We start from the raw sequence: 13,133 nt of genomic DNA, 5'->3' as shown, positions 1-13,133 counted from the left end.
TTTTTCATGTACTCTATAGTCACAAGTGGCCAGCAGCAGCTACTGCACTGGACAGCACTGGAGCCAGAGAGGATTTGCCCTCCCTTTTAATCACTTCCCCCAACTCCAGAGCAAGTAGTTGCAACTGCTTTAGTAAGGAAATCAAAGTTCTAGCTCAGTGGTTCTGAGTTTTTGGTCTCAGGACCCCTTTATACGCTTATAAATTATAGAGAGTTTTGTTTAAGTGGATTATACCTAACTATACTTATACTATTAAAAATTAAAATTGAGGAATATGGAGAATCCTGACTCATACACTGGGTTTCACACTTTCCTTGCTGTAAACATAATAATTGAAACCGCTTGCCAAACACTTGCTAGCAGCTAGATCCCTGTGCTAAGTACCTACGTGCACTGGCCTATTTCATCCTCTCCACAACCCCACCAAGTAGGTTCTATTAAAATCTCCACTTCTGGGGCTTCCCTGGTGGTGCAGTGGTTGAGAATCTGCCTGCCAATGCAGGGAACACGGGTTTGAGCCCTGGTCCGGGAAGATCCCACATGCTGCAGAACAACTAAGCCCGTGTGCCACAACTACTGAAGCCCGCGTGCCTAGACCCTGTGCACCACAACAAGAGAAACCACCGCAATGAGAAGCCCGCACACCACAATGAAGAGTAGCCCTTGCTCGCCACAACTAGAGAAAGCCCACGCACAGCAACGAAGACCCAACACAGCCAAAAATAAAAACAAATAATTTTTAAAAAAGATGACTTGCTAGAAAGTTGTGTTACATGTGCATAAAGTATTAAAAAAAAATCTCCACTTCACAGAATAGGAAAGCCCAGAGAAGTAAAATGACTTGGCCAAGGTCACACAACTGGTTTGTGACCAGACAGGATGTCAGGCAGATCTGTGTGGATCTAAGGTCTGTGTCTTAGGCTGGACACTTCTGCCTCAGACTAGAGTCCATCAAGATGGGACCATTACTACCCCACACTATGATCAGTATTCCACATTGTGTTGGTTTCAAGTACCCACTTGGGCACATGGTCTTGATTCCAGCTGGGGTAGTTAGGAAGGAAGCATAACTGGTTCTTACACCTTTGAAAAGATGCTCCACTTTACTTGGTAATGAAAGAAATGCAAATTAAAACTCCAATCAGAAAACATTTTTTTCCACCCATCAGATTGACAAAGCATGAAAAATACAATACACAGTGATGGTAAGTATATGGGGAAACAGACACTCTTGGGCATCCCTGTGGGAGAGTAAATGGGTGCCATCTTCACCCTGGGCAATTTGGACAATTTACAAAAATGACAAATCTTCATACTCTGTGACCTACATATTTATCACACACACATAAGAATAAAGATATTTATTGCAGCATTGCTGCTAATAATAAAAGACTAGAAGCATCTAAATACCTAGAAAAATTATAGTAATCCCGTGTAGTGGAGTACTATGTGCTATGAAAATAATGCACCAGCTCTTGTGTACTAATAAGGGAGATTCTAAGATGTGTTGTTAAGGGAAAACAGTAAGGTGCAGGGCAATGGAAGAGAATGCTATTATTTGTGTGAGAATAAGATTAAGTGCTTATAAATATAGAGATAATTAAGAGACTGGGGACACTGCTGGCCTCTGGTAAGGGAACTGTGTGACTGAGGCCACCTTTTGTCCTTTGAGAATTTTGTGCTATGTGCATGCATTATTATTCAAAAAATAATTAAAATTTTTCAACTTGAAAAGCATCATCAAAACACAGGGGAAATATAGCATCAACATTGTTACTCCTTCTGGTAAAAAATGCTCATTAGAAGCTCATTAAAAGTGAAAAAACAGGCCACCTAATAGGATAAATATGATTCCAAATTTGTAAGAAGACGTCTGTGTATGTGTCCCTGCATCAAAAAATGGCTGGAAAGCTATACCCCCCAAACGGTAACTCTGGTTATCTCTTTGTGGTAGATTAGTAGTAAGTTTTAGTTTCTTCTGAATGCTTTTCTATGTTATCTGAGTTTCTACCGTGATCATTTATTTCTTTCATAATTAGAAACATTTTTAAGAGATGACTATATAAGTCTATCTTTCTTTATGCAGTAGTTCTGAATTGTTGCAGCCTTTGTAACTCAAACCCTCCTTTTCTGATTGATCTCCAATCTCCAGAGAGATCCTAAAATCAGCTTTTAAGCTTGCTTTACCTCTCAGATCCTCACAATAAACCCGCATTTAAGCCTTCTGGGGAGCTCTTCAATACAAATCCTTTATAAAAATAATTGATTTGCAATAAGTAATTGTGGGAATTATTACCTAATTTATATGGCTGATCAGTTCATATTTCACATACATTCGTTTTCTTAAATCAGCAAGCCCATGCAAGTTTCCAAGAACTTCGATATGGTTTTTTGCATGTCTCCTCCTATTTGATGTTACTTTTTATGTTGTCAAACAGTGCCTGGATTCCTTTTTTACTTTCCAGTAAGAATGAGATTAGCTTAAAAGTCACTTCCTCCTGTTCAAACAGAAGCCCTGTAAGACTTTAGCCCATTGCTTCCCAGAACATCTTATCATAACATCTTAAAAGTCACAATTATTTATTTTTCTAATCAGGAAGGACCTTAACCGAAGAGGCCATGAGAGGCCAGCTCATCTGACTCGTGAGGAAACTGAGGCCCAGAAGAGTTAATTGATAACAGAATTAACTTCTGCCATCAGTTAAACTAGTCACCCCATTTCCTGGCAGAGACTCTTGTGTTTTTTCTCTAGTGTCTTTTCTGAGAGTTTCAAACATGGGGAACAATACAGAAGGGAAGCTGAGTGTAGTAGCCAGCCTCCAAGATATGCCCCAAAGACCCCCTTATATCCTGGATTCATATCCCACATCAAATAAGGCTGACATGTGTAACCAAAAGATTATTGTGATAAGGGCAGTATGTGAATTTCAAGGCCAGGTCATAAAAGACATTCTCACATCAACTTTGCTTTCTCCTGGACCACTTACTTTGGGAGAAGCCACTGACCATGTTAGCTGTGAAGATGCTCAGGAGAGGATCTTCTCATGGAGTCTACTTGTCAAAGAACTGAGGCCTCCTGCCAACAGTCATCACCAACTTACTAACCATGTGAGTCCGCCATCTTGAAAGTGGACCTTCCTGTCTCATTCGAGTCTTCATATGAGACTGCAGCCCTGGCTGATATCTGTCTGCAACCTCATGAGAGACCCTGAGCTACAACCACCCAGATAACCTGCTTTTGGATTCCCGACCTACAGAAACTGTGCAAGATAATAATTGTTAATATTTTTCGAAGATGCTAAATTTTGGGGTAATTTGTTATGCAGCTATAGATAACTAAGACACTAGGAGCAATGTTCCTCAAAATGTGGGCCTTACACGGCTTAGCTCAAAAATCCCCTGACTTCCTGGTTAAAAGTGTAGGCTCCTGGCTCCATCCCAGCCAAATGGATCAGAATGTATCAGTGTGATGCCCATAAATCTGCATTTTGACAAGCTTCAGCTATTTGGATAGCATCCTAAATTTTTTTGGCCATATCCAGATGTCACCTTTACTTTTAATTTAATTTTCTTTTTGTCTGTAGAAATCACTTTATTTTCTTTTCATTTTATTTTTTTATTGGCGTATAATTGCTTTACAATGTTGTGTTAGTTTCTGCTGTACAATGAAGTAAATCAGCTGTATGTATACATATATCCCCTCCCTTTTGAACCTCCCTCACATTGCCCCCATCCCACCCGTCCAGGTCATCACAGAGCACCGAGCTGAGCTTCCTGTGCTTTATAGCAGGTTCCCACCAGCTACCTATTGTACACATGGTAGTGTATATATGTCCACCCTAATCTCCCAATTTGTTTAATTAGTTTAGTTTAGTTTTTTAATCTATATCACATAAATATTTTAAAATTTCTTTTGTTTTTAGATTGTTTTCACATTTGGAAAAAAACATATTTTTCTAATATACATAAAAATAAGTATCTGTATTTGATCATTTAAGTAGGCTAAATGTTTATCCCATGTATCACCTAAAGTCATCTTCATTACACCCAAAAGTAAACACTCTATACTTGGTAGAACACTGAGACAGAGGAACAGAGATCATTTGGAAATGATGAGAGTTATAGCACCCCACATGTTCTCTGGGACTGGACCAGTTCTAAGCGCTGGCATCTGTAGCATCTCCTTCCATTCTCACCACACTCTTGGACAGCAGGCAGGGTAATGTATGATTAGTGCCACTTTTACAGATGAGAACACAGCCACATACAGGTGGAGAGGCCGGTCTAAGGTCACAATGCTTGAATGCAAGCCCTGTCTCCTGTCTTGCTGCTCGAACTTTTTTGCAAGATACACTATTCCTCCGTGGCCAAATAACCCATAGAGATCTAGAGAAAGGGAAGGACACCTAAAAATATAGAGGGCATACTATTGTGAACGAATGTTACGAAACACACAAATTTACTGGAACTCCATCATAGACCTAAGTGTAAAAGCGAAAACGATAAAACTCTCTGAGGAGTTTTTTCATAGGAGAAAAATCTTTGCAACCTTGGGGTAAACAAAGATTTCTATGTCACAAAAAGCACAAATCATAAAAGGAAAACAATCTGATAACCTCAATTTTATCAAAATTAAAATTTTTCCTCTTTGAAAGATACTGTTAAGAAAATGAAAAAGTATGCCACAAATTTCAGAAAAATTTATAATACATATATCTAACAAAGACCTGTAATCCATAACGTGTAAAGAACTCTTACAATTTAGTAAGAAGACACACAATTCCCCTCAAACTGTCAAGATATTTGGACAGACACTGCACAAGAAAGAGATATAAATGGCCAATAGGCACATGAAAATATGGTCAAAATAATTTGTCATGAGAGAAACAAAAATGAACACCACAATGCCATACCACTATACACCTATTAGAATGGTGACAGTTAAAGAAACTATCAATGCTGTGTGTTAGTGAGGATTTGGAGCAACTGGAATTCTCATACATCACTGATGGGAATGTAAAATGATACATACACTTTGGAAATGTTAAAAATAAACATAATCTTACCTCAATGACCCAGCCATTTCACTCTTCCGTATTTATTTATTTATTTATTTATTTTATTATTATTTTTTTTTCTCGCGGTACACGAGCCTCTCACTGCTGTGGCCTCTCCCGCTGCGGAGCACAGGCTCCAGACACGCAGGCTCAGCGGCCATGGCTCACCGGCCCAGCCACTCCACAGCATGTGGGATCTTCCCGGACCGGGGCGCGAACCCGTGTCCCCTGCACTGGCAGGCAGACTCTCAACCACTGCGCCACCAGGGAAGCCCCTTCCGTATTTATTTGTCCAAGAGAAATGAAAATGAAAATCTACACAAAGACTTGTACATGAATGTTCACAGCTACTTCATTCATAATAACTCCAAATTTAGAAAATCCAAAATGGTCATTAATTGATGGATAGGTAAATAAAATGTGGCATATCCATACAATAGAATATTACTCAGTGATAAGAATGCACTACTAAAACAACACAGTAACACTTATGAATCTCAAAGCCATGCTGAGTGAAAGAAGTTGAGACACAAAAGAATATGTACTTTATGCTTCTGTTTATATAAATTCTAGAAAATGCAAATTAATCTATAGTAATAAAAGCAGCTTAGTGGCTGTCTGGAGGCAGAGATGAACTTTTGGGGTGATGGAAACATTCTGTATCTTGATTGCGGTGTTGTTACACTTTTTCTTTGCAAGGGCATACGGGCTATTTATACATCTTCTTTGAAGAAATGTCTATTCATATCCTTTGCCCACGTTTAAATTGGGTTATTTGTCTTTTACTGAGTTGTAAGAGTTCTTTACATATTTTGAATGTAAATCTCTTATTAGTTATATGATTTTCAAATATTTCTCTCATTTGGTGGGTTGTCTTTTCACTTTCTCCATGGTATCATTTGCAGTATAAAAGCATTAACTTGGATATGGTCCAATATATCTGTTTTTTGTTTTTTCTGTGTCCCTTATGCTTTTTGATGTCATGTCTATGAAACCACTGCCTAATTCCAAGTCACAAAGACTTATTCCTATGAGTCTTAGAGTTTTACCTAAGAGTTGTATAGTTTGAAATCTTGCACTTAAAAGTATTCAAAACCTTTTAGGCATCTCTATGTTGGATCTGGCTTTCGGTTTGTATGGAGTTGAGTAACCAACTGTCAAGGTTTGCTTGGAGCCCAGCACTTTCCAGGACATGGAACTTTCAGTGCTATAACTCAAGTCCTGAACAAACCAGGGTGAGTTGGATCCATTACCAATAGACCTCCAACTTGCCAACCCTGATATAAATTATCCCTACTCTCTGGGGCTTAAAATAGATACTGAGTCTCCTCACTTGAATGAAAGATGTTTTCAGTTTACCAATCATTTATTGAGTGCTCAAAATGCAAAGCCCTGGGGTGGAGTGTAGCTAGGAATATAAAATTCCAATTTCAGTGTCCATAAATAAATTTTATTGTTCCAGGCCCTTGGGGTACATCAACAAACCTTTATGGAGCTTAAATGCAAAAGTGGGGGGAGACATTCTAGTGGAAGGGGGATGGGAGAGCCATTAAACAACATGAAGAGGATTTTGAAGGCAGGGATTTGGTTTTATTAATCTTTGATTCCCCAGAACTGTAGAAATCACTCACTAATGCTTGTTGAATGAATGAATGAGTAGCTTTCTCCTACTCAACGTACATTTTTTTTTTTTTGTGATTCATTTCACAAGACCTCAGCTCTGTGGGACTTCCCTGGTGGTCCAGTGGGTAAGACTCTGTGCTTCCAATGCTGGGGGCCTGGATTCCATCCCTGGTCAGGGAAGTAGATCCCGCATGCATGCCGCAACTAAGAGTCCGCATGCCACAACTAAGAAGCCTGTATGCTGCAACTAAGACCTGGCGCAGCCAAAATAAATAAATATGTAAAATAAAATAAAAGACCTCAGCTCTGTGATGACAATGTCATTTCTAACTTGTTCTCTGTCATATGCCCGGTGAGTCTTACAGTGCCTGGCACACAGTAGGTGCTCAATAAACAATGCTTCAATGCATGAGTACGTATACAATTTTTTCATTCCCTGCATTTGTTATAGCAGCCTGGGTTGCAAGAATATTATACCAGTAACAACCTTAATGAATCCCTACAAATAAACATTTAGAGAGGCTTTGTCAAGCAAAGAGTGCTCATTGGTACCTAGACAGCCATTTCACAGGCTGGTGTGCCCCACAGGCATCTCAGTAAAACACCACCAGCCACAGACAGCCTGTAAATTCCGCTAACCAGAAGGGCTCTCCCCGCCCCCTCTCCCCGCGCAGCTAGCCCTGCCCTTCACCTCCTCCTCTCCGCCCACTCTCGCCGCGGTCTCCTGGCGGCGGCGGCTTTGTCTCTTGGGCTGGCCTCTGGCGGCTCCCTCCCCGGAACAGCTGCCACCGAGGGAGGAAGCCGCGCGGTCCAGAGCCCTAGTGCTGAAGCCCCCGAGCCCTCGTCATCCACCACCACCATGTAAGGGCCATGAGAAGGGCTCGTCCTGGCGCAGCGCGGACATGGAGGAGGACTTATTCCAGCTAAGGCAGCTGCCGTGAGTATCCTGGGGGCGAGTGAGACGCAGACAGGTTTTCCTTTAAAAAAGGAAAACCTGCAGAGGGGCGTCTCAGCGTGGCTTCCTGAATTTAAAGGGAACTGTTTCAGAGGAGAGAATTAGGCCTGGAGGAGACAAGCCATTTTCCTACCCCCATCAGCTCAGCATCTGTATCTCTGACTCAGTTCGATTTTTCAGATCCGTCGGAATCTTATGGGGACCTACCCATGTTATGTTTTCCCTTATAATGGCTCTCAATCCTAAAGGCATTTTGAGGTCTGTGTTTTAAGAAAGCATTAGCTGCTGTTTTGAAATGCGGACTGAATTGATGAGTCCGTGCAATGACATCGGTCCTTTCCAGTCCTTCTCCTATGCTGTGAAATTCCTAATTTTCCTGCAAGGTCTTTTAGAAGGGAATGATACTGATGTTGCAAACTGGTTTCTAAAAAGCAGGGATTCCTTCCTAGAGAGGAGGCTTCTGCAAAGTCTTGTTGTTTATGAAGTGTGTGAATGAGAGGGCTGTGCATCGTTGCTGAAACCTCTTGCCTTCTGAATGAACGGCTTTTGTAACAGCTAGCTAGAGTGAGACTCACTGTCGGCTATCCTTGGGAACTCAGGAATACACTGCTTAGAGGATTGGAATTTTTCAGGGATGCCAAATTTGCTCTGAAAATCTTGGGGGAATACAATCAAGCGTGGCAAGTATAGGGAGCTTGTAAAGGGGCTTCCAAATGTCTCCTACCACAAGCTGATGGTGATTTGTTAAGCAAATTCCAAGAGTATGAGATGGGGCATTAAAAAGAACATTAATGGGGGTTTTGTTTTAATTTTTAGAAGTACTGGCCATTTGGATGGTAAAACTAGACACCATTTGGAATTGTTGGAAAGGATACATTGTTGTTAGTATGTGTGTATTTTCTTGACTTAAATGTTTTTTTCTGTCTAAGCCACTGAGGAATTCTCCCAAGTGACTTTTAGCGTGACTGATACAGCTCTCTGAAGCTATAAGTACTGAAGGGTATTGTAGTGTCTGCTTCTCAATCAGTATAAAATTAATTTTCATTAATATTTTTAATTAATTAAATTTTTACTTTTAAGCTTTTATTAATTGATCCTCAAATAGCATATCTTATGTAACACAGCATTATTTCACAAATGCTAAAGGACACTCAGTTATAATATCCAAACTGATGTATGAATACATAAAAATGTACATATCTGAGTGCAGATATCTCAAGGAAAACATACCACGTTCATTGAAAATAAATATCATGTTTAATATTATCATATTATATATGATAATAATATTATAATATTATCTCTAAATAAAAAATAATTCAGAAAGTAAAATATGAAATTTGGTACTCAGAATAAGAATACATATTGGAACTGCAGTTTTACTGGGATAAATTTTCAAATGCTGTCAGAGCATGTGAACTTTGCAAATTACTCAAAGATTCATGTATATTTAATCTAACATATAGACATGACACTAGAATGACAATTCCTTCCTTAATTTAAAAAAGTAAAATTAATTAGAATTTTTTACTTCAGCTTTAAATTAATTTGGTTTTTATACTAATATATAATATAATGTACTAATATAATATATAGATAGGGAAAATAGAGTTCAAAAAGAAGCACAAAAATGAAAGTAAGTCTCTCTCTTCCCAAACCCCAGTATTAAGTTTCTTGATTATTTTTCTGATCTTTATACACATAAATACATATAATATCTATTAGAGAGGCCAAATTGTGTGCTGGTTAAGAGCACTGACTCTTGAGAAGACAGACTTGGCTTCAAATCCTGACTGTGCCACTTCCTGGCTGTGTGACTTCGAGCAAGTGACTTAACCTTTCTGAGACTCAGTTTCCTTAGCCATAAAATGGGAATCATAATAGTACTTGATTCAGAGGGTTATGGGGAAGATCAAATGAGATAATGTGTGCTAATGCCTTGCACATACAAAGAAGTCACACATATTAACTATTATTATTATGACATCTGAAAAAGAATTTATAAAAACAAAATCTGTAGACTCCTTATGCTGGACTCCCCCAAAATGTAATCTGCAAACCCCAAAGTACATTTGAATGATGTCAAAATTAACCCTGAAATATGTTAACCTCCATTTATAAAAAAGAATAGAAGAAAAGGAGCAGCCATGTGAATCTGAGTGGGTTACACATCACGACATAGGTGTTTTTTAAACCACACCCTATATATATTATTCACAGATTGCTGGCAACAGACTGCCTGAGAGCAATATGGATTTTTAAAAAATCAGAGTGCCTTGTAGAGGGTGGGCAAGAGTGGACCTTGGAACAGGCTCAGTCCCACAGGAGGCCAAGTGTTAATAGATTATAAGCTGCTAAGTAGTTTGCAGGGTCAGGGGAGGGGGAAGAGGGATGAGGGTGTCTAAGAAATAGTCCTTTCCTGCTGTTAGAGGCACCTTCACACAGCTCTAGGATGGGTCATCTGAGACCACAAACAACCTCTGCTTTTCACCTGCTGTCCACTCAGGCGCAGCACCACGTACAGGAGATTCAGAAAGCTGAGATTTTATATCTAGTTCTGCCTTACTGTGAGATCTTATGCAAGTCAGATTGTCCTGGGTCTCTCCTTTCTAGGATGGTTTCTTGAAAGCAGGTTATGCAGACTACATTGATTGATTGATTGATTCATTCATTCAGTGATTTTCCAGGGTACCATCCTAGGTCAAGGGATTCTACAACCAAGTAAGATACGTGGTCTTTGCCCTCAAGGAGCTCACAGTCTAGAGCTTCAATGTCCAATACAGTAGCCACTAGCCACATGTGGCTATTTAAATTTAAATTATGTAATTAGTGTGTGAAATAATTTTCATGTATAATACACAATATAGAATTTGACTTATAAGTAAAGTAGGTGATGTTTGAAAACTCCGTTCCGTAGCTGCCTTAGCCACGTTTCAAGTGCTCAGTAGCTACATGTGGCCAGTGGCTGCTGTGGTTGCCTTGTGACAGCATGGGTCCAAAACATTTCCGGAACTGCAGAAGGTTCTCTTGGACAGCACTGGTTCGATGGGAGAAGCGGATGTAGAACACACAATTGCACAATAATTATGAGAATTGTTTTAAGGGCTACAAAGGACAAGTGCATAATGCAAGAGTAGTTCTAGACGGCGGAGGGGAGGGTCAGAGAAGGCTTCCTTGAGGAAGTGACCTTGGAGCTGAACCCCCAGACATGTGTAGGAGTCAGCCAGAAAAAGAGGTAGGATGGAGCATTTCAAATAGAGGGAATTGTGTGGGGGAAAAGCTCGAAATCAGGCCAGTGGAGCTTCACGAGCAAGTGGTGTGAGGGAAGGATGCAGAGGATGGCAGGGACCCGGCCACACAGGGCCCTGGGGTGGGGACAAGAAGTTGGAACTTCATCCTGTGTTTGCTCAATCCACTCTCTCTCCTTTCTTACCAACCCCGTCTTTCAAGACTGAGCTTAAGTCCATCACCTCCATGAATCTCCTGACATCTCCTGGGCTTCAGAAGCAGCAGGGGTAAAAGTGTGGACTCTTGAGTCAGACAGATCTGGGTTCAAACCCTGGCTCTGCCGCTTGGCATCTGGGTGGCCTTGGACTAACGACTTCATCGCCCCAAGGTTGGGTGCTCATTGGTAAAGGTGGGATAATGGCGGTATCTGCATGGCAGGGCTGTTGTGAGAATGGGGGAGGTCACCACTGGGAAGCTCCCAGTACAGTGGGTGGCTCGACGTAAGGGCTCAATCAGTGGTGCTGGTGTTATTTGTCTTCCTGACTCTGGACTTGTCTCCCTTATCCTCCAGCTTGTTCAGGTAGCAGAGTACCTAGAAGCCATGGTCTCCTTTTCAGAATACTAAGGAATGTCCTAATGCTAGCTCATGGAAGCACATGTCCAAACTTGAACTCCTGATCTCTCCTGCACTCTGCTCCTCTTTCAGCCTCACCCATACCAGTTGATGGTAACTCTGTCCATCCCATTTGGAGTCAATTTTGACCCCTCTTTCCCTCTCATATTTCACTTCAATCCATCGGGAGATTCTACTGGTCCTGCCTTTGAGCTACATCTAAACTCCTACCACTTCTCTCCACCTCCACTGCTAGTCCTTGGTTCAAGCCTCCATCACCTCTCACCTGGGTTGATTCCAGTGGTCATCTTTCTGGTCCTCCTGTTCCTGCCCTTGTCTCCCTACAGCCCATGCTCAACACAGCACCAGGGGGATTCTTTAAAAGTCAGGTCACATCCCTCCTCTGTTCAAAACCCTCCAGGGCCCTTCTCCTCTCCCACCCCCTCATGCAGCCATTCTGTCTCCTTGTTTTACCTCAAGCATACCAGGTAGGCTTCTGCCCCAGGACCCACTGTTCTCTCTGCCTAGAAAGCTCTTCTGCAGAGTATCTGCTTCACCTTTGTCAAGTCTCAAATGCCACCATCTCACCAAAGCCTACCCTGACCACCTCCTTAAAATTTGCAGCCCTCTCTCACAGCCATTAGGATGGCAACTACCAAAAATAAGTAAAAATAACAGGTGTTGGTGAGGATGTGGGCAAATTGGAATTCTTACACACTGACTGTTGGCGAGAGTCACAAATGGTGCAGCCTCCATGGAAAACAGTATGGTGGTTCCTCAAAAAATTAAAAATAGAATTACCATATGACCCAGCAATTCTACTTCTGGCTATATACCCACAAAAGAATTGAAAGCAGAGTACTGAGGAGATATTTGTACAGCCAATGTCATAGCAGCATTATTTGCAATAGCCAAAAGGTGGAAGCAGCCCAAGCGTCCCTTCATGGGGGAGTGGATAAACAAATGTGGTCTATCCATACAGCGGAATATTGTTTAGTCTGAAAAAGGAAGGAAATGCTGACACGTGCTACAACATGGATAAACCTTGAGGACATTATGCTAAGTGAAATAAGCCAGACACCAAAGGACAGCTGGTGTATGATTCCACTATATGAGGTGCCTAAAGTAATCAAATTCGTAGAGACGTAAAGTCGAATGGCAGTTGCCAGGGGCTGGCGAAGTGGAGTAGGGGGATCTGCGTAGTGGGGACAGAGCTTCAGTTTTACAAGAGGAGAAGAGTTCTGTGGATGGACAGTGGGAATTGTTGTGCAACATTGTAAGTATAGTTAATACCAGTGAGCTGTACTCTTTAAAAACATGGTTAAAATGATAAATTTTATCTTATGTGTATTTTACCATAATTGGAAAAAATTGCAGCCCGTTTCCCCCATCTTCCAGACCGTGTTCAGCTTTTTCTTTTTTTATAGCACTTATCACCTACTAACGTACCATGTAATTTGCTTACTTATTGTTTAGTGTCTGTCTTTACTTACTAGTGTGAAAGCTTCACACACGGCGGGGGTCTAATGTATCCCAAGAAGGTGGGGCATTGCCTAGATTCCATCTGATACTGGATTTCAGTATAGACCAGGCCAAAGGATTAAATAAAAACTGTATGAGGGCTTTCCTGGTGGCTCAGTGGTTGAGAGTCCGCCTG

The 13,133-nt window shown here is 41.0% G+C and overlaps 1 protein-coding gene across 1 annotated transcript in view; it reads left to right on the top strand.

Moving 5' to 3' along the window:
- Positions 1-7,408: 7,408 nt before the first annotated feature.
- Positions 7,409-13,133, top strand: part of SVOP (SV2 related protein) — an 85,454-nt gene continuing 79,729 nt past the window's right edge. Inside the window, exon 1 of the mRNA XM_065889762.1 lies at positions 7,409-7,617. Coding sequence (XP_065745834.1) covers positions 7,583-7,617 — 35 coding nt within the window. The 5' untranslated portion in view covers positions 7,409-7,582. The remainder of the gene's footprint in view (positions 7,618-13,133) is intronic.

This window comes from Phocoena phocoena, chromosome 13 (assembly GCF_963924675.1).
Source record: "Phocoena phocoena chromosome 13, mPhoPho1.1, whole genome shotgun sequence".
In the NCBI taxonomy this organism is placed as follows: domain Eukaryota; kingdom Metazoa; phylum Chordata; class Mammalia; order Artiodactyla; family Phocoenidae; genus Phocoena; species Phocoena phocoena.
Note: the sequence above shows the minus strand (reverse complement) of the source record. Positions and strands in the feature narration are given on the sequence as shown.